Source organism: Pristis pectinata, chromosome 6, assembly GCF_009764475.1.
Source record: "Pristis pectinata isolate sPriPec2 chromosome 6, sPriPec2.1.pri, whole genome shotgun sequence".
Classification (NCBI taxonomy): Eukaryota; Metazoa; Chordata; class Chondrichthyes; order Rhinopristiformes; family Pristidae; genus Pristis; species Pristis pectinata.
The window spans coordinates 50,969,894-50,992,655 of record NC_067410.1 but is presented as its reverse complement, the minus strand read 5'-3'; the positions used below and the strand labels follow the sequence as shown (position 1 = coordinate 50,992,655).

At 41.6% G+C, this 22,762-nt stretch overlaps 1 protein-coding gene across 1 annotated transcript; it reads right to left on the bottom strand.

Annotated features, from left to right (window-relative positions):
• Window positions 1-767: 767 nt before the first annotated feature.
• On the bottom strand, window positions 768-14,680 carry terf2ip (telomeric repeat binding factor 2, interacting protein). Its single transcript, XM_052017703.1, has 3 exons — window positions 10,405-14,680; window positions 7,277-7,419; window positions 768-3,400 (listed from the first exon to the last, which is right to left on the bottom strand). Exons 1-3 carry the CDS (start codon window positions 11,009-11,011, stop codon window positions 2,717-2,719), a joined length of 1,434 nt encoding a protein of 477 aa, XP_051873663.1. The 5' UTR covers window positions 11,012-14,680; the 3' UTR covers window positions 768-2,716.
• Between the last annotated feature and the right edge of the window lie 8,082 nt (window positions 14,681-22,762).

Here is a 22,762-nt window from a genome sequence, read left to right as displayed (position 1 = left end):
CAAGACATGGGAGATCCTTTTAGGGGAGACTGAAGATTACTAAAGATTACTAAAGAACTGGGCAACACAGTAAGTGACTGAATTTCTGCTGAAACAAATGGAATTGTTTTTAATTTTCAATCTATTTCCCACACATAAATAAAGGAAATAAATAAATGGACAACATGGCCAGTGTGCAGGAGATGCAGTGGTAAAAGATTGGAATGGTAAACACTTCTGGGATGACTATCTCTGGCAGTCAAGTCAGAGTCATAGATGGATGAATGGGTTGCACGGCAAATGAATCAAATCCCTTGCCCAACATCAGTGACCTCTGCAGGCTCCTGGTTAAGCAATTCCAATTTTAAAAATTGTCATCCTGTTTTCAAATCCCTCCATTACCTCCCCCAACCTGATGTTCTCCAACCTTCTAAGACATAACATATCCAAGCATCTCTAATTCTGCTCTTACCCATTCCCGATTGCAAACACCCCACCATTGCCAGCTGAAGGCACAAGGCCTTTTAACTCCCTCCCACTTTTCCCCCCACTCTTAAAACATATTTAAGTTTTTGATCACCTGTCCTAATAAAACCCAATGAGTCTCAGCATCATTTTTACTTTATGATTGTACTGTTAAGCACCTTAGGAATATTTGCTCTCAATTGTACAGAGCAGAACCAGCAACTCCCAAACCACGTACAATATTAAAAACTTTTAATTCATGTGTCTGGAAAAAGACAGGGTGCAGTGGTATAACTGAAGGATGAAAATACAAGGACTTTCATTTACAAATTAGTCTTTATTCCCTAGTGAACCGACATGCTGTACTAGTTAGACCCATCCCTTTCTATTGTACATCACCTCATAAACAGTATAACACAGAATATACCAGTCTGATAAATGTAATATTAGTAGTTAATAGGTGGTACATATAAATTTAATTTTTTTTAAATTTTATTTACAGCTTGGTAACAGGCCCTTTCGGCCCAATGAGTCCGCACTGCCCATTATAAACCCCCAAATTAACCTACCCGTACATCTTTCGAATGTGGGAGGAAACCGGAGCACCCGGAGGAAACTCACACAGACACAGGAGAACGTACAAACTCCTTACAGACAGTGACGGGAATCGAATCCCAATCGCTGGCGGACTCCATTATGGAACCATATGCCATCAACAATACTTAGCTTTACAGTAGAAAATTACATTCAACATCCAGGCAACCACCATGTTACAGCCATTCAGGTAACAGAAATTCACCCTTATGAAATTCAGAAGTCACTACTCAAATTTGAGATACAGAATATAATTTGCTTTTACAGAATTTGTGGGAATAAATAAACAAAGGTGAAAGAAAAAAAAACAAAATTTGCTTAAGTCTCTCAATATCATGAACCCCAATTCTCAAATCCCACCCCTTAATATCAGAGAAAAACATCCTGTAGGAATACATGATATGGACAGTTTTCTAGGAATGCAACCCCTCTAATGTAGAGATTGTACACAACGAGAAAATTAGGCTGTTCCATCATCCCTCCCCAATGTTCTCCTTACTCAAAGGAACCAACAGGCAGTGATAGTTCCATTGCATTAATTCCTTAATACCCCACCAATTAGCATAATTATAGAAAAGACTGGAAGGAATTGCAGACAGATGCAATCTTGTCTACATTCAATATCCATGCTTTTCATGAGACATCACCAGACAATTCAGCAGAAACCACTGAATTTTTCCCCCATATCAGCCCACTGTATCAAGACCACTCTTCTTATTCCAGTGATGGGCTGGGAATAAAGATCAATAACTCAAACAACGTTAAAATGGAACAAGCACTACGTCAGATAGCAACAGTAGAGGCAAACAACATGAAGACTCATCTGAAAAAAAATCAGTAAAGAATATTCTGCAAGAAAGTGCATTTTAGCATCTCACTGAATTTTCAAAAGAAAGATTTGGATAGTGCTGTACAAATCATTGTTTAAGTTATACATATGAATGGATTGCAAGTTTAAGTAGTTTATTTCTGTACAAACATTCATATTTTAGTTAATGATCAATGCCCCCAAATCTTTCCCATGTCATTAGCACTTACTCCACTCAAACCCACTGCTAAAAAAGCTCATTCCTGGATTATCTTCCAAAACTGCATTCTCTGGTTAGACATGTTAAATTTAACATCCAGCAAAACTTCATCTGAAATTGACAACTAATATGTGGCAGCAGTGGGGCATCCTCACAGCTCCAGTGATCAGTCCTCGAGCTGTTGCAAGGAGTCTGTTTTTCTCTTTGTGACTGCATGGGTTTCCTCCGGGTGCTCTGGTTTCCTCCCGTATCTCAAAAGGTATGTAGGTCAATACACAAGTTGGCCACTGTAAATTGCCTCTGACATATAGGTGAATGGCAAAATCTGGAGGAGTATGTGGGAATGTGGGAAGAATAAAATTCTATGGACTTTTAACTCTTATTTCCATTTCTTATACAAGCTTGACCTTCAGTGCACATTTGTGGCAAATTAGTGTCAGTTTTGTACACCAATTTGGGATGAAACTCTCCAACTCAATTGATTTTGTAACTGTCATGGATTTTTATTCTATTCAGTCAGCAAACCAGGTGTAAATTCAGGTCTTAGGAGACAGAAGGGGCAAGACTCAACCATAAAATCACCCCTCAAATTCTGCCTCCTTTTAGCTACATATCCAAAACCTTAAATATATGAAAGTCAATTTTCATTGTTAACTTTTTCTGAAGGCAATGCGTTTAGCTAGGTTCTCAGAGCCAAATTTTTGGATTAGCCTCCCTCGCACTTTTCTATCAACACTCTCAAGGTCAAGGTCATCTTGGTGTGTCCAGATAGAATAACCATCTGGTCGGTGGCCAGTTTCCATGAAGTGTAATGCTGCTGCCAGTTCTCCATTGTTCTTCAGTAGCAACTGTGTGGCTGTACAGAGATCTAGATCATGAGTTTGCATCAATGTACTGATGGCCATGGTTGCACATTCCACTTCATCCTGGGAGGCTGTGGGCAAGGACAGCTCATCTACCAATGCTCGAGAGTCTGATTCTGACTGCTTATTGTTCACGACAAACTCTGACAAAGCTCTTTTCTTAGTTTGCTGGTCACCAATGCTCACTTCTGGAAGGTTGGCAGCCTCCATCTGCTTATTGTCCATAATAATTTTTAAGGTAGTTCCTTTCCTTTTAGCACAAGGCTCACCAAGGCTCACTTCTTGTGGTTTGTCTGTTTCCATTTGGTCACTGCCTGGAATTAATTCCGCCATAGTTCCTTTCCTTTTAGGACAACGCTCACTAAGGCCCACTTCTGGTTGTTTGTCAGTTTGCATCTGTTGCTCTTGCAGGATATTTTCTGCCTCTGTCACATCACTAGTCTCCTTCAGCTGTTCAGGAGGTTCGTCAATCTAGGACAGGGAAAACAAGATGGTTAAAAAATAAAGCCATCAAGTAAACAGAACAGTTCAAGCAACTCATCTTAAACTTACAATGACACAGAATGAAGCCATTCAGCTCACACCAGCTGTCAGGGACAATATTCCCATCATTTTCCTATACCCCTACACCATATTCTCTCACATGCCCATCAACTCCATTTTGATTCATGGGACTCAGACTCACTACCTCCAGGACAGCCTTTCCAGTATCTCTCACTTCTCAAGAACAAAGCATGTTCAGTTGGGTCAAGCATGTACCAAGCAACATGGATAATTAAAATCTTACACAATATAATCACAATATCCTTAGCTAATGGTAACAATCATGACAATTTGGATAACAATCTGCTTGACTCAACTCATAGCACTCTAGAGGTTCAGATAATTGTTGGTCAAAGGTCCAACCTAGGCCAAGTGTGCTATATATGATAGCAATTTCAAATGGCATTAAACAAGGTGTCATCTGTCTAACAATCAAAAAAAAGTGGTTAGCATAAGTGCTAGCTACTTATCCATCTTTTTTGGGATCTTGCCCTATATGCTTACAAATTACCCATATAAATGGTAAATTAAATAAAATGATTATATGAAATGTTTTATCTTTGCATGTGGCAAAATTCTAATACTGGCATTAATGCTCTTCCCACATTCCTCACCTCAATATCACTTACATTTCATTCAGGACACAGGTTCTTTCTAGCTACCTTTGAGGGTCACGGAGGCCACAATGCAGGAGATGATATGCCCCTTCTCTACGAATTTTATATACCTGTTAAGGTGAAGCACCAGAGGTCTGTGCAGGCTTCCCATTAACAGGAAGGTCATGGTCCATCCAATAGCCTTGGATACAGGGACATACTCAACTTCTTAGATGGAAGAAGTTTACCAATGATATCAAATTGGGTGGGAAATAGTCAATCCAGAGGACAACAGCAACAAGTACAAGACATTGATAAATTTGTAGATGGGCTAATATTTGGCAGATGAGATTCAACAGTACATTTCTGTACAATGAATAATGATCACCATTTTCTTACTTCTTAAAGTGCAAGTTTAAATAGAGTAGAGGAACAAAAGGAACTTTGGCAGCACAAACACTAAAAATTCTGCTGCAAGTTGAAGGCCACAAAGCAAATGAATCAAGCAGGAAGTGTTTAATTTGAGGGAAAGAATTTAAGAGCGGAGAAGTTATGCTAAACGTGTACCTTGGTTACACTGTTCCTCAATGCTGAATGCAGTTCTGGTTGTCATATTACAAGGACAGAGGCAATGATTAGGATGCATAGAAGGCTAACAAAGATGATACCAGAAATGAATGTATACATAATCAAGAAAACATGAACACATTGGGTCTTCTCTCAGAAAGAAGAGGGGTGACCCAGTAGGCAGCCTGTAAAATTGCAAATGGTTCTGATAGAAATGGATACAGAAAGCATGTTTTCAGAGTGTAACTAAAAGGCCATCATTATAGGGCAGTCACCAAGAAACCCAATAGGGAACTCAAAAAACTTTTACCCAAAGAGTGGTGAGAATGTGGAACTTGATACACAGGAAGTGTTTAAGGTTGGACAAGGGCACAGTGAGAAGAGGACAGAGAGCAACACTAATAGATGTAGCTGACTAGTGAGATTTCCAAGGCAGAGTAGAGCATTGCAGCAGTAGATTGGCTAATTGGGAGACCAAGCAGCCAGTAAAAGGCAGGTTCCAGTCATTGTGCAAATGGAGAGGCTTTGGCAAGAAGATGGAGTCTCAGGTCCAAGTAAGAGTGGGTAAGGTCTTTTAACTTTCCTTTCCTGAATTGCAAGATAAACTGCTTAGTAGACTTGTAACTTAATGTCTACAACATTAATTAGATAATAACACAGCATTTTGATATTAAAAAAGATTATAACTAATTAAATGAAGTAGAGATGCAGGGCCAGGTGATGTGTTGTAGCTGCATGATGTGGAAGCAGGTGGCCCCCACTGTGGCTCCTGGTGACCACATCTGTAGTAAGTATTGGTTGCTTGAAGAACTCTGGCTCAAAGTCGATGAGCTGGAATCTGAGCTTCAAACACTGTGACACCTCAGAGGGGGAGAATTACCTGGGCACCATTTCAGGAGGCAGTCATACCTGCTTAGATTATCTAAATCAAATTCTGTTAGTGCTCAGGGACAGAAGGGTGTGACTGAGTGAGGCAGGTAGAGGGATCCAAAGTGTTGAAAGAGCCTCAGCCTTTGAGCTTGTCAAACAGGTTTGAGATTCTTGCTGTATGTGTGGATTAGAGCAGGGACTACAGGAAGGATAAGCAACCTAACCATGGTTCAGGGTGCCATTCAAGAGGGGAGAAGAGAAATAGTAAAGTCAGGGGAATGCATCGAGAATCCAGATGGCTCTGGTGCCTGGGTTCAGGATATCCAATCTGGCCTGCAGAGGAACCTGGAGTGGGAGAGGAAGGATCCAGTTGTCGTAGTTCATGTGGGAACCAATAATACAAGCAGAACAAGGAACGAGGTTACCTCAGTGGTTAGTAAGATTTTAGAATCCATTATCAAGGATGAAATTTCAGAGTACTTGGAAGTACATGATAAAATAGGGCAAAGTCAGCATTTTCTTTAAGGAGAGATCTGGCCTGACAAATCTGTTAGAATTATTTAAGGCAAACAATCAGTGGATGTCATCTACCTGGATTTTCAGAAGGCCTTTGACAAGGTGCCACACGAGCCTGCTAAACGAAAGCCCATGGTGTTAGAGGCAAGGTACTAGCATGGATAGAGACTGGCAGAAGTGGGAATAAAGGGGTCCTTTTCAGGATGGCTGCTGGTGACTAGTGAAGTTCTGCAGGGGTCATTGTTAGGAACAACAATTTTTCACTAATTGTTAATGATCTGGATGAAGGAACTGCTGGCATTGTGGCCATGTTTGCAGACAATACAAAGATAGGTAGGACAGGTAGCCTGCAGAAGTACTTTGACAGGTTAGGAGAGTGGGCAAATAAGTAGTAGATGGAATACATCATAGAGATGTGTTGGGTTATGCACTTTGGTAGAAGGAATAAAGGGGTAGACTATTTTCTAAATGGGGAGAGAAATCAAAGGTGCAAAGGGAATCCTAGTTCAGGTTCCCTTAAGGTTAACTTGCAGTTGGAGTTGGTAGTACAGGCAATGCAATGTTAGCATTCATTGAGAGGACTAGAATATAAAAGGATGTACTGACGAGGCTAAGGCACTAGTCAGACCACATTTGGAATTGAGCAATTTTGGACCCTGTATCCAAGGAAATGTGCTGTCCAGAGGAGGATCACAAGCATGGTCCCAGGAATGAAAGGCTTGATGTATGAGGAGTGTCTGATGGCTCAGGGCCTGTACTTGGAGTTCAGAAGGATGGGGAGGGGAGCAGGAATCTCATTGAAGCCTACTGAATACTTAGGCCTGGCTGGTTCCATCAGGACACCACCTCAGAATAAAAGGGACATCCCTTTAGAACCAAGGAGAAGAGGAATTTCTTCAGCCAGAGGGTGGGACATCTATGGAATTTGTTGCCACAGGGCTGTGGAGACTGTCATTAGGTGAATTTAAGGCAAAAATTGATAAGTTCTTGATTGGTAAGGGGGTTGAGGGTTACAAGAAGGCAGGAGAATAGGGTTGGAAAAAATCAACCATGACTGAATAGCAGAGTAGACTGAGCTGTATGGTGTAATTCTGCTCCTATATCTATGGTCTTGTGATAAAATGGGAGGAGACAAATGAAGCATTCTTCAGCCTGGATCGCTTGGGTACTCTATTCCTATGTCAAGTGTACTAAAAAAACTTTCAAACTTCAATAAAAACAAGGTATGCATTAACAGGATAATCATACAACCTACCTCAAATTCACGGATAGCAACTGGAAATATGTTGAAGAATTCCTCCTCTGAATTTACACCATCAGATTCTTGCTCATCAGGGAAAGATGCATCCTCATTAGACTCTCGTTCAGCATGTTTGAGACTGCCATTATTCTTTTCACCTATTGGATGCATTCAACCACAGGAAAAACAAGTCTCAATTAACTTTATTTTTAAACAAATTTTAAAGACAACAATGGTATGACAAATTAGATAATCATAGAAATATCTGGATCTAAAATTGGAGGGCATTGATTTAAGATGAGTTTAAAGGGGACCCAAGGGACAACTTTTTCCCCCAGAGGGTAGTGGGTATGTGGAATGAGCTGCCAAAGGAAGAGGTACAGGTAGGTAAAATTGTAACATTTAAAATGCATTTGGACAGGTAGATGGATAGAAGAGGCTTAGAGGGATTGGGCCAAACACATGCAACTGGGACTAGCTCAGGTGGGCAAATTGGTCAGTAGAGACAAGTTGGACTGAAGGGCCTGTTTCCATGCTGTACAACTCTATGATGATCTTTAATAAATCTTCCCACTTTGAGTGAACCACTGCAATCAGGAAACATTGCCTCTTACTATCAAATTGAGTTTGGCTGCGTGGGCTCAATTTGTTAGTAAAGCTGAGTGGATAACACTCCAAGTCCCACTTTGGACATCCAAAGGGAAAAATCTAGGCCAGTACAGCATTGAGGGAATGCTGCACTACTGGAGGTGCCATTTTTGGCATGAGATGTTAAACAAAGTCCTGTCAGTTCCACTATGTACTTTATAGAGATGGTTATTTAAGTCATAAATGAAAGCTCTTTTCAGTTTACAAGAGGTGACCTCACTGAAATCATGAGAATTTGATGAGGTACATCTCAATGCTAGGATCCAGTCTGGTACAAGGGTCATCTCTCAAAACTTAAAATGAAATCCATTGTTTGAGAGTTGTGAATCCTGTCCTCTGGGGGCCCTTCAAACACATTCCACAATTCAATATGCTCATGTTTATCATCAAATTCAATACCCCATTCCCTCACCATATCCTTTGATCCTATACCCCAAGAACTAATTGTAATTATTTTAATATTTAATTATTTGGCTTCAACTGCTTTCTGTGGTAAGAATTCCACATTCATCACTCTGATGAAGGCGTTCCCAGGTCCAGAAGAGCATTAACTTGAGGATACAATGACCCCCAAAGTTGGATACATAAACAAGTGATCTAATATACACAAGAGACTGCAGATGCTGAAATCTGGAGTTTAAAAAAAACTGTTGGATGAACTCAGCAGGTCAGGCAGCATCTCTACAGGGGAAGGAATAGTCAATGTTTTGGATTGAGACCCTGAATTAGAACAGTGTAAGGGAGATGGCCAGTATAAAGAGAGGGAGGGGTGAGTCAGGAACTGGCAGACAATAGGTGGAACCAAGTGGGTTGGAGTCGGGAGACAGCTGCAGGTGGGTGATAAGTAGAAACTAGAGGGGAAAAAAAGGGTAGATGGAGCCAGATTGGAGCAGGGGAGGAGGATGGAGGTAGATGGGTGGAGGCTGGATGTAAGTGGAAACAATAGCCTGCAGATGCTGGAATCTGATGTTGAATAAGATAAATAAAGGCTGAGGACAGTTTGATGTGTGACTAGGAAGGGAAGTTGAAATGGCATGCTGTCAGGAGGCCATTGCAGACTGAGCATACAGTAGGAGTTCTGCAAAAGTTAGTCTACACTTTGTTTCGCCAATGTAGAGGAGGTCACATCAAAAACACCAAATATAGTAGACAAGGTTGGAGCTGCATGGTCCACTTATCACTTTCTTCTTCAGATCTCAGCATCTGCAGTCTCTTGCTTCCAGATCACCTTCCAGCCTGGCTCTACCTCCACCTGTTGCCTTTCTCTACCAATCACCCTCCAGCCAGTCTCCCAATTCCACCCCCCCTCAATTGCCCATATCCCTGCTCACCTGGTTCCACCCATCACCTGCCAGCCCATCTCACTCCTTTATATTGGCTATCTCCCTTTTACACTCAGCCCCGATGCAAGGTTTCAACCCAAAAATGAATATCCCTTTATCTGCACAAATCTAATACCCACACAATATTTCACTGAGCCCTAATAAGAGGGCAAAGGATTTTTGTGAGAATAACAAAATGGGAGCTGATCTCCATAGGATAAGACATTCCTCATTACAATTATCAATGAAAACTTGGCAAACTTCAATCTAGCATCAAGACAGTAATTCGTAAAACCTTCAGTGTTGTAAACTCATTTGATTTGAGGTAACTCCTTACCTGGGTGAAACTGCAATGTCATTGAGGCAGCAAACAATCTGCTGGAGGAACTCGGCAGGTCAAGCAGAATCTGTGGGAGGAAATTCAACCTGCTGAGTTCCTCCAACAGATTTTGTTACTCCAGATTCCAACATCTGCAGTCTCGTGTCTTCAATGCCATTGTGAATCTGCTTTACAAGATAATTTTCTACAATGTGCAATTTATACCAGGGACTTGGAAAAATTAACAGCAAATTACTTCCATCAATATCAGGCTTTGCAGCAGAAAGAGATTTGAGCAAGATCTTCTTTCCAGAGACAATTTCTTTTCAAACACAGCCACCTTACAATCAGGGGCTGAGAACACCAATGCTCTCCAGATTTTTTTGGAAAAGGGCAATCACAGAATAACACATTAGTGCAAATATGTTAGGGGTCTGATCGTTTAACAATTGGAAAAACTAGTGGTCCACATCTGTTAGGATGGAAAACCACCTCCACAAACCTCACCAGTCTTCAGACTCGGGTCCCTTATGAATTCACACTCCAATCATCTGAAACTATGGAATTTACGGCGGGTAACCAAGGACCGAGATGGGACAGAATTACACGGAGGATTTTAAAAAGAAAAGTGAGGGTTAAGAAAAGGCCAAGGTAACAGAAGAACAAAGTCAGCAACATGTTAAATGTCATTATTGTGGCGGGGAGGAGAGATCCGCGCAAGAGCAAGGTTGGAGTTTGGAGCATGCGCAGAGCAACGGCTATCCTCCCAACGGTCAGGGTGTGGCTACCGCATCAAACCTCGCCACCCCCCTCCTCACGGTGAGACTGTGGCGGCCCTCCCTCTGCCTTCTCACCTGCTTCTGGTTTGGGCGGCTGTCGGTCGAGCACTTGAGAAAAGACGGCGGTGGGGATGACGGAGCGGCTGTCGATCTGGTAGAGGTGCTCGCGGCCGCGCAGGTGCTGCAAGTACCGGGTCCGCATAGACTGCCAGCTGTGACGTGTCAGCTGCACGCGCTCCATCTCGCGCCACAGTGCGTTGCCGCGCACCGAGCCCGCGCCGCCGTGGTCGCGCACGTACATCAGGATGGCCACGTCTTCCAGCTTGGTGTAGGCAACCCTACCGGCGGCGCTCGACCGCGCCTGTCGCTGCGGCGGCGACCTGACCGCCGTGTAATCTTCCAGCGACAACTGCTGGTTCTGCTGCACGCAGTCCAGCACGTACTGCGTCCGGGTGTAGCCGCTCGGCATCCCCTCCCGCTCCGCCGAGTCCGCCAACAGAATGGCGCCCGGCTCTTGGACTCGGCACATCACGCCACCCCCATGTATTATCAACGGCAGCAGCGAGCTCTTGGTAGGCCCCGGCCGGATGTAAAAGCGCAGCGGCTCGCCGTGACTCGTCAGGAAGAGAGTCCTGGAATGGGACAGGAGCCCGGAGGTCCCAGCCTTCCTGCTGGTCGCCATTCAGCCCGAACTCGAAGTCGCCAACAGAAAAGCCGCGCGCTCGGCGGCTGACGTGATGCTGCCGTCTGATAGGCTGGTTGGGCAGCGGTTCTTTCATTGAACAGTCTTGTGTCGGAGACAAGGAGCGCAGCTCCTGATTGGATCGTGCTGCGAGGCGGGGTGGGGGGGGATCAAAACAATACTGGTCAACATCTGATAGAGGGGGAACCACCTCTGGAGTCTACGAGTCTCGGACAGGTGATGGTCTGTTTGAGACTGCTCTGGCGTCCTGCCACCACCTCCCCGCAGCCTTAGCCTTGCCAATTCAAATGCTCGCCTGGATATTTGAATGTTGTGAGAGCTTCTGCCTCGACCACTTTCTCAGGCAGAGCGTTCCAAATTCCTGCCACCATCTGGGTAAAAAAAAGTCTTCTTTTATTCTCTGTAAACCTCTTACTCCTTTGCCATAAACCTGGTTACAGGCTCCTCTGCTATAGGGAAAAGTTTATTATTGCCCACCCTATATATGCCCCTCATAATTTCGTGGACCTCTATCAGCCTCACCAGCCCCTGCTCCAAGGAAAATAACCGAGCCTATCCAGTCTTTCATCATAACAGATCTGACGTTTCCACTCAACCTCTGCAGGTCCATTGCATTCTTTGAGAGTTCAAAATGCCTACGCTGAAGTACCACTGTACACTTACATCTTGATCTAACATTGCCACTTCTCTCACCCATTCAGTACCCTCCCAACAGAAAAGGAGGTGTCATCTTACAACAATGTCATGAACAAAGTGCATTGAAAATGTAAATATTTTTCCATGCCGGTGTGTTTAAAATATTTCTCAGCTGTTAACTTTGAATGCCCCTAATTGGTAGGTTCCTGCTGTTTTAGTAAGATAAGTAAACATGTTCCTCAGGTGGCCAAAGTCTGCTGAAACACTGCAGGTCATGGTGAATTTTATTACTGATGTCTGTTCTCACCGAGAGGTGGCTCCTGAAATATGGGAAGTGGTCTACATTTTCCAGGTCCTAATGTGAATCATTATTGTCAGGGGGCAGTGTTGTACAGTGGAGGTAGTTTGGTTGAAGATCTTGTTTTGCAGATGTTGAATGTTAGATCTGTTCCCTTGTATGTTCCAATGTACCAGCTGATGGTGACTTAGAGCTGACCCTCCAAAAATGGCTATAGACAAGTGTTGTCTGCACACTGTAGCATGACTAATGATGTAGAAGTGACCTTGAGTCTGTAGTGGAGACAATGTAAGTTGAATAGTTTCCCATAAGTTTCACCTAGAAGCTTATTGGAAGTGAGGTGCAACATTGTGGTGAGAAAGATTAAAAGATTGCAGTGGTAATGATTCGGTCTTGCTAGATACCGGTCTTCTTTGAGATTGGCTTTGTTGTAGACCTTAGATTTTGGCTTGCAGACTGTCATGAAGAAAATGCAAGACGGGAGGAGAATTTTTGTGGGCAGCCAGATTTGAAGATGGTGCTTCACAGTCTGTCCCCATTGACAGAGTCTTGGATGATCTACAACAGGCACCTCAAAGTACTGGAGAGATTTCACAATCACTATCTCCACTAAACCTTCCAAATCTAGTGGCAGAATAAGCAAACCAATATTGGTGTTGTCTCCAAGGGCAACATCCTTAGCATTGAGACCCTAATTATAGTCAGATGGCTCTACTGAGCACGCAGCATTGTGTACATGCCCAACTCCTGAAACAGACAATTCTTTTTAGAGCTCTATCACAGGAAGAGTTTATCAAGTGGAGGGAAAGATTCAAGGATGGTCTCAAAACCATCTCGAAACAAATGTAATGTCCCCAGTGACTGAAATTCCTGGCATACAGCCAATCAAAGCAGAGGAGCACTTGGGCTGGCACTGGGAACTTCAAGACCGTGCATTGGAAGTACACGGAAGCCTAGTACAAAAGGTAGAAGGAGCTCACAGACTACTACCTGCCAGTGCCGTTAGGCGCCTCTTGCTCCACCCATGATAGAGTCTGCAGATTCAACATTTGGCCTCGTCGGTCACTTCAGATCCCACAGAACTGGAATGGAAGCAAGTCATCCTCAATTCCAAGGGACTGCCTGAGAAGAAGACACTCAATATCTATTACAGTGCTATCTCCCAAAAATAACAAAGCTATATCACTAGCTACTTGCAAGTTAAATAAACTTGACTATCTACATACTATAGAGAATTAGGCAAATAACTATTTACAAACACTATATATACCTTTATTAAGAATGAGTAACCCTATATCTAATTTTTCTAAACCTCTCAACCATAACACTACAATATGAACCAGACCTTAAAAATCAATCAGTATTTATATCTGATGGTGACAAATCCAATGAATGACTTTTCCAGAAAGCTTAACATATGATAAATCCCATATCTTATACTAGTTGTCTTAACTATACCTAATTATGTGCAGTATTTCACATGTATTTCTCAACATTGATTTTAAGTCTGAAAACCTAATAACCAAAACTACTAATAACCCATTAACTACTGCAATAATTGCAATAGACACTTTTTCCAAAATATTTATAGGTGTCGCAAACCAATTATTAATTATACAAATTTTTAAAAAATACTTCTTGTTTTCTTGTCTCCATGCACACTGTCACGAACCAGCAACAGAAGAAGCACACTGAGCATGATTCAGTGTTAAGAACTATTTTATTAATCACTACTTACGATAATGCGTAAAATAAAAGTAAAAATGTTAGTATGTTAGAATTCAAAAATGTTAAACCTCGGACGTTAACCCCAAAACTAAACTCTTCGTGTGTGTGTGTGTGGCAAAGTCCAAAACTCCCAGTTCCGGAATGGTTCTTAAAGTTCAGTTCCGCAAGCCATAAGGTGAAACATGAGCAAGGGCTTCTTCAACAACCACCGTTGTCTGAAGATAAGACGTAGACATAGAGAAACATAGAGAGAGTAAATACGAAATCCAAATGTTCCACGATGGAACCCAAGCAACACTTCAGTGTTTACTCGGTAGTGACTTCCTCACCCCGAAAAGCATCCGAATCGTGGTCGTCCACACACAAATACCTGTTTCCTTCTACAGGTCAGCAACAAAGTGAACTCCACCGGATTACTTCCAACTTCCATACATGGATTTCAGTGGCAGACACAGTTATTGTTTCTCATCCATCGATAGAGAAAACAAGCAGGCTGGTGTCTCTCTCCCTTCTCTCTCTCTCTTCTTCTTCTGACTTCTCCAACAACGTCATTACGTCCTTTATCTTCTATTGACGTAAGCATGCCCCACACACACATACACACACTCTCTATCTTAAAGGGACTTTCACTGAGTCCGTAACACCTCCCACCTAAAAAAAATTTTTTCCCAAGAAAAATTTAACCGCGCATACAGTTAGTAATGTCAATAATTATCATTCTACACAACTACAGACTATCAGATTAGTACAGGTACATGTTTCCCATTTAACATCGGGAAAGACAATCAGCAATCACATTATCTTTGCCTTTAATGTGAGTTATCATGAGATCAAACTCTTGCAAAATTGAACTCCAGTTTAACAGCCTTCTGTTCTTGTTTTTGACTTGGCTCAGAAACACCAGTGGGTTATGATCTGTATATACAGTCAATGGTTTCTGAGTGGTGCAAACATATACACTGAAATGTTGCAAGGCTAAAACAAGCGACAGTAATTCTTTCTCTATGGTGGAATAATTCTTTTGATGTTCATTAAATTTCTTTGAAAAGTAAGCTACAGGATGGTCAATATCATCAAGGTCACCCTTCTGCAACAACACAGCTCCTGCAGCTTCATCACTGGCATCTACTGCTAATGAAAATGGCTTTTCAAAGTCAGGTGTTTTGAGCACAGGATGGTAGCATAAAATGGCTTTCAGCTTCTCAAATGCTTCTTGACAAGAATCTGTCCAAACAAACTTTACTCCCTTCTTCAGAAGATTAGTTAGGGGAAGAGCAATATCAGCAAAATTTTTACAGAATTTTCGGTAATATCCAACCATTCCCAGAAATCTTCTAACAGTCCTCGTACCTGTGGGAATAGAGAACTCAGATATTGCTTGAACTTTTGCCTGAACAGGAGCTTGCTTGCCTTGACCTACAACATAACCAAGATACGTCACAGTAGCATGGCCAAATTCACTTTTAGCCAAGTTACTGTAAGGTTAGCCTTGGAAAGTCTTTCAAACAACCTTTCGAACGCAGATATGTGATCCTCCCATGTATCATTCCCAGTCACTAAGTCGTCAATGTAGGCATCTGTATGTTTTAACCCATGAATCACTGAATTAATCATTCTTTGAAATGTTGCCGGAGCATTTTTCATTCCAAATGGCAAAACATTGTATTCATACAATCCAGAAGGGGTTACAAAGGCTGAAATCTCCCGTCCTCTATCTGTTAATGGAACACACCAGTACCCTTTTAATAAGTCAATCTTTGTAAGAAATTTTGCCTTTCCCACTCTGTCTATGCAATCATCCACCCTAGGAATAGGGTAAGCATCTGACTTTGTTACAGCATTCACTTTCCTGTAATCTGTGCAAAATCTAACAGTTCCATCAGGTTTAGGTACAATAACACAGGGTGAACTCCAATTTGAAGTAGAACGTCTAATAATATCATTTTCCAACATGTATTTTATTTCCTGATCAACAAGTTTACTTTTTTCCACATTCATTCCATATGGGTGTTGTTTGATTGGTTTTGCATCCCCAACATCAACATCATGGGTAATTATCGATGTTCTGTTTGGAACATCTGGGAACAAATTTTTAAATTTTAAAATTAATTCTCTCATCTGTTGTTTTTGTGAAACTTGTAAAGGGTCCAACTTTGTTTCAAGGTTCTCCAGGATATTTTGGTTTTTTAGTTTCGATGGAACAATATTTGGTCTAAATTGGCCTTCCTCAACATCAACATCAGGCATTCTAGAAACAACCTTTACATCATCCACCAAGGCCACAACTGAATCCATCTCATAATAAGACTTTAGCATATTTACATGACAGAGTTGTGTTTTCTTGCGTCTATCTGGTGTTTTGATTATATATGTTAAATCAGTCACTCGAGACTCAATAACATAGGGTCCAGAAAAACGAGATTGCAAGGGATTATTTTGGCTAGGGAAAAATACCAACACCTTTTGCCCCACTGCAAATGTCCTAGGCCGAGCACGTCTATCAAAATATGTCTTCATTCTTATCTGGCTGGTTTTCAAATTCTCTCTCGCTAGCTGGCAGACTCTCTCCAACTGAGTTTTAAATTTTTGGACATAGTCCAACAGACTCAAGTGCACTTCTTCATTAACCCATTGCTCTCTCAACAACTCCAAAGGTCCTCTCACCCTATGTCCAAATACAAGCTCAAACGGACTAAATCCTATTGACTCCTGGATTGATTCTCTAACGGCAAACAAAAGTAAATGAACGCCTTCATCCCAATCCTTTGTGTTTTCAAAGCAATAAGTCTTCAGCATATTTTTGAGAGTAGAATGAAATCTCTCCAGAGCTCCTTGAGATTCTGGGTGATATGCAGATGATATAATCTGCTTTGCTCCCAGCTCATAGACTAGTTGTTGAAAAAAATTTGACATAAAATTACTACCTTGATCAGATTGGATTTCTTTTGGCAAACCAAACAAGGTAAAAAATTTTAAAAGAGCCTTTGACACCATCTTGGCCTTAATATTTCTAAGGGGTATTGCCTCTGGAAATCTAGAAGTGGCACACATGATGGTTAACAAATACTGATTTCCAGTCTTAGACTTTGGTAATGGACCAACACAGTCCACAATCACCTTCGAAAAGGGTTCACCAAAAGCAGGAATTGGTTTCAATGGAGCCACAGGGGGTTTTTGATTTGGTTTACCTACCATCTGACATGTGTGACAGGTTCGACAAAACATCACCACATCTTTTCTCAAACCAGGCCAATAGAATTGTTTCAAGATCTTCCCTACAGTTTTATTCACCCCAAAATGACCACCCAAAGGCATACTATGGGCCAGGTTTAAAATCTCATCCCTATAAACTTTTGGAACAACAACCTGATGAATAACTTCCCATTCCTCATTAACAGGAACATGAGGAGGTCTCCATTTCCTCATTAACACTCCATTTTTGACATAATATCCACTTGGCACTTTTTCAATCTCCTCACATGAGAGAGCTTTTTCTTTCAATTCTGTCAACTCAGGGTCCTTTGTCTGTTCCACCATAAAATCCTTCCTCGACAAAGACAAATCTTTAAATTCAGGCTCACTATAAGGATGTTGATCCTCCAGTGAAGACAGAAAAGTCTCAGATAAGGCATCATAATTTTCTTCCTGTTTAGGACTGTCACAAGGAACCACATCAGACTGCACCGGACTGTCGACCTTGGCTAATTCCTTAGCTCTAGCTCGAGTCACCGCACATGATGGGTAAACATCTGGATCATTCTCAGACTCATCAATCCTTGGTTTGGTCGTTAACCGTACCACAGGAACAATTTCTCCATCTGCAAGGTCATTTCCCCATAACAAAGAAACTCCTTCCACTGGTAACCTAGGTCTTATCCCTATCTCGACTGGTCCTTCTACGAACTTTGACTTTAAAATCACCCTGTGTAAAGGGACAGATATGGTGTCATCTGTAACGCCTCGTATTAGATTTACCTTACCAGTGTCACTTTCTTTACCAAAATTTAAAACACTGTCCAGCAAGAGAGATTGGCAAGCCCCAGTATCTCTAAGAATTTTCACTGGCACCTGGGGTGACCCATCATTCAGTGAAACAAAACCCTCTGATACATAAGAACAGAATTCCTTTCTCACCTCCTCCAACTTTTCAGCTTTTACCTCTTGCAAGGCCTGATCTTTAACAGCATCTCCTAAACCTTTTTGATTTTTAATTGCCTGAAAGCAAGCATTGGGCACAGCTTCCTTCCTTCAAAAGGGCACAATTAGATATCACATGGCCAGGTTTCCTACAGTAATAACAAGTACGCTCAACAGGTTTCTCCAGCCCTGGCTTCTTTTCATCCTTTCCTTTTTGATTACCTCCCAATTTAATCTCCGGTTTACCTGGATTGTCCTTGTAACTCTTTTGAAAGGTTTTAGGTTGTCCCCATTTGGATTTATGGGTTAAAGCATAATCATCTGCCAACCTAGCAGTTTCTTGTAAAGTTTCCACTGCCTTTTCATTTAAATATGTTGTTAATTCAGCTGGAACACATCTTTTAAAGTCTTCCACTAGTATCAATTCTTTCAATTTATCAAAATCCCCATCTACATTTTTAGCCATGTACCATCGTTCAAAACATATTCTCTTTCCATTGGCAAATTCCATATAAGTCTGATCTGCAGATTTCCTCAAGTCTCTGAATTTTTGTCTATAAGCTTCAGGTACCAATTCATAGGCCTTCAATATAGCTTGTTTTACCTTGGTATAATCAGCTGCATCCTCAGCAGACAAAGCAGAATAAGCTTTTTGAGTTTTCCCTTTAATCACACTCTGTACCATAAGAGCCCATCCTTTCTTTGGCCAGTTTGAACTCACAGCAACCTTTTCAAAATGTTGGAAATACTGATCAACCTGATCTTCCTCAAAAGGAGGGACTAATCGAACCTCCCTGCTGGCTGAAAAACCATCATCAGAATCAGATTCTGAACTCTTTCGCTTCATTTGTAACTCATGCTGCCTCTTTTTCTCCTCGCTATCCAGCTCCATCCTTTTCACTTCTATCTGCTTCATTGCTAGATCAGCCTCTATCTTCATCCGAGTTATCTCTTGTTCAGTCTCTAATTTCTTTTGTTCGGCCTCTAATCTCTTTTGCTCTTGTTCGGCCTCTAATCTCTTTTGCTCTTGTTCAGCCTCTATCTTTAACTGGGTTTGCTCTCGTTCAGCCTCTATCTTTTTTTGTCCCAACTCGACCTTCAGCCGTGTTTGTTCTAACTCCATCTTTGCTATCTGCACCTGTCTAACAGGTCTCTCTGACTCACCCCCAGAAAACTCTTCTAACTGTTCTAATTCTTCCTCCTCCAGATCCTCCAACTCCACTGGTTGAAAAGTCACATCAGAAATTACTGGTTTACTCTCAGGAAACTCAACTACCTCACTCAACTCAAACACTTCCTTCTCCAAATAATAGTCAACTATCATTCTATGAATAACTGCTTTTCTCATAGACTGCTTTACTTCTGTAAGGTTTAGCTTTGTAGCAATCTTTATCAAATCATCCTTTTTCACCACCTCCAATCCCTGTAGGGTTGGTGACTCCAAAAATGCCTTAATATCCATTGCTGCTGGTTTCCACACACACAAGCCGATTAAAAATAATTTATCAGACCTCCCTCAAAAATCTTTGGACTGAATCCCGAACAAATCTCGTCAATCTGGGGAACGATCCCAGACGACACTCGTTAATCTTTGGATTGGATCCCGGACGAGCCCCCAATTTTGTCACGAACCAGCAACAGAAGAAGCACACTGAGCATGATTCAGTGTTAAAAACTATTTTATTAGTCACTACTTATGATAATGCGTAAAATAAAAGTAAAAATGTTAGTATGTTAGAATTCAAAAATGTTAAACCTCGGACGTTAACCCCAAAACTAAACTCTTCGTGTGTGTGTGTGGCAAAGTCCAAAACTCTCAGTTCCGGAATGGTTCTTAAAGTTCAGTTCCACAAGCCATAAGGTGAAACATGAGGAAGGGCTTCTTCAACAACCACCGTTGTCTGAAGATAAGATGTAGACATAGAGAAACATAGAGAGAGTAAATACGAAATCCAAATGTTCCACGATGGAACCCAAGCGATGCTTCAGTGTTTACTCGGTAGTGACTTCCTCACCCCGAAAAGCATCCGAATCGTGGTCGTCCACACACAAATACCTGTTTCCTTCTACAGGTCAGCAACAAAGTGAACTCCACCGGATTACTTCCAACTTCCATACATGGATTTCAGTGGCAGACACAGTTATTGTTTCTCATCCATCGATAGAGAAAACAAGCAGGCTGGTGTCTCTCTCCCTTCTCTCTCTCTCTTCTTCTTCTGACTTCTCCAACAACGTCATTACGTCCTTTATCTTCTATTGACGTAAGCATGCCCCACACACACATACACACACTCTCTATCTTAAAGGGACTTTCACTGAGTCCGTAACAACACTGTTTTACATTTTAACTCTCACTATACAGGTTCCACTTCAATCCCCACCCCCCCAGTTAATGCTCTTAAAGAATCCTTTTTTATATGAAAATTTGTACAGTGGAAGACACAGTCCACTCTTAATTTTCGCGGGAGATACCAGCTGCAATGGATGGTAAGAAAACAAAGTCAGAAGCTAGTCAAATCACCCGGCAAGGATGTAGTAAATCAAAGGTAAATGGCTGGTATTTTGTTAGGTTAAAACCTATATATCATTCATACATCTGGCATCAAGTGCCATTGAAAGAGCACAGTTGCTCAAGGAAACTTCTCCCCCCATCTTAAATAGCTTGTTTGTTTAACAGATTCCTTCCCAGAGTTTCAATCAAAAAGACTTAAATGTAACTGGTTTTTATGGACCCATGTTTAAAAGCAGTCTCCAAGTGTGTTCACAGACCTTCATTGTAATGAGCAAAGCCTTTGTTAAGTGACAAATAAAACCCTTCATTGTGACAAAGGTTTCTTAAGTAAATGTTTGCTAACCAAGTGTGAACTGTAGTTTCTCATGGACAGTTGACCTTTTTTCTTCTGACCCTTTTGAAGTTAGGAAGTCACCACTTCCTGGGAGCTTCCTTTTCTGTTTGGTTTCTAATGCCTGCAATTTAGCCATCATCCAGCTCAAGTTACATGCTCTTCTTCAGATGGACTGTCCATAGACTCTATCTGTCAGTGCCAATGCTTTGCTGCCAGAATGTCACACACCATACTCGCTGCTAAGGAAGGAGGTGCTTGTCCCTGCCATGTTTTCCTTGTCAGCTACATCTTAGCTTGCTTTCTATACATCCAGACCTGGTGGCATCATGCATTGTACCCTAGGACTCATAAAATCACCTTCAAAAAGTAAAACAATTCTCTCAGGACATCCAGCTTAGTCTGAGACTGATTCAAGTCATGTAGCACATTTGTGAACAATAGAAGATTCATAGATACCACAGCTTTTTCCAGAATCTGAGCTGTCTCTTTCACTGAAGTGGCACAATGCAGGAGATTGAAATGGCATTACTACAACCCCTTGGATCAAGCTTCTTGATTTTCTTTGGGATTATGGCAAACAATCTACATTGCAAATCCCCATGTTTCGAGAAACACTCTTGCACCTCTCTTAATATTGTGGATGGTATTAGTGTTCCTATCTTGACCACAGCTCCACCTTGTTGTATCTTCTAGGAATCTCCTGTCAAAACAATCTTTGCAAGATTCTGAGTTACCTCCTCACTAAAAACCCTTTCACTTATTGTTTCTCTCATTTGATGGCACAAACTATAAGCTCCTTAAATTGGGTGCTCCTTGTACTCCAACTACAGTGCCAGCATGTTATTGCCAGTATCAAGATTACCAGACTTGCTTCCATGGAGAGAAGTGTCTGTCACCACCATGCTCTTCTCACCAGGCATAACTTTGTTTACTCTGACCTCTGTCTTTGGCCTCTTGCACTATTCTATTGAAGCCCAATGTAAGCTCAAGAAACAGCACCCCATCTTCTGACTAGGCACACTACAGCTGTCAGGACTCAATATTTCAGGCAACCAATTCTTTTCAGTTTGTGTTAAAAGTGGCCAGTTTTGGATGAAAGGTTATCAACCTGTAACATTCATTCAGTTTTTCTCTCTCCAAATATGCTGCCTGTCCTACTGGATATTTTTGTTTTCATTTCAAATGTCCAAAATCTGCTGTTTTTGATTTATATATTGTCTTCCCAGTGAATGGAACATTAGCTATAGATTTCTCAGTCTCCATGGGCAACCAGAAAAGTAGTGTACGTTAGTCCTGGCGTGGCCTTGTTTTATCAGCTCTGAACTTCTTGGTGTCTCTGAAGCTATTCTACCAGTGGTGGTCTTGGGTGTGGCCGGCTGAGTGACTCAGATCCTGTCGTCACCCAGTGCTGGAATGCTTTTTAAAAAAAAGTCCCGCAACTTGTGTGGCTTGATTCAATGGATGCCAGTGATTGTAAGTACCTATCACTGGTCCATGACCACAGTAGGTAATTGGATCTTCCTATTTCCAGTGGCAACCAACAGAATATCTTTCCCATACTTGAAGAATTATTCCTGCACTGGTGCTTAATACCAGTTTACTCTGCCTTAAAATAAAAGCACTTGAGTTATTTTTGGGACACATCTTGCCCTATAGTCAACCAATTTTCAGCAGAGTCAATAGGCATGCTGATTGCAATATTTTCAATTGATAAGAAAGCCACTAATGTACTGCTGATTACTGTTTGTACAGTAAATTCTGACTTGCATACCCATCTCAACTTCTGCACTCTCTGATTCCAGTGCATGGATGGTATTCCATGAACATCGTTCTATACTTTTGCACCTAGGATAGATGAGGATCACTGTCCTTACCAGCAGCTGCCTTACTGAGGGACAAGTACACCAGTGCAAAGTGCCCTGTCAGTGGCAACTTAAACATTGGGTTATCTTGAACAAGCATTCTAAGGCCATAAGACATCCATAACAGTCATAGCAAGGACTCACACCATTTTAATTTACATGACTCACAGCCTGCTCAACTTTCTCATTGACATGATTAGCTGTTTATCCACCAAAGGCACTT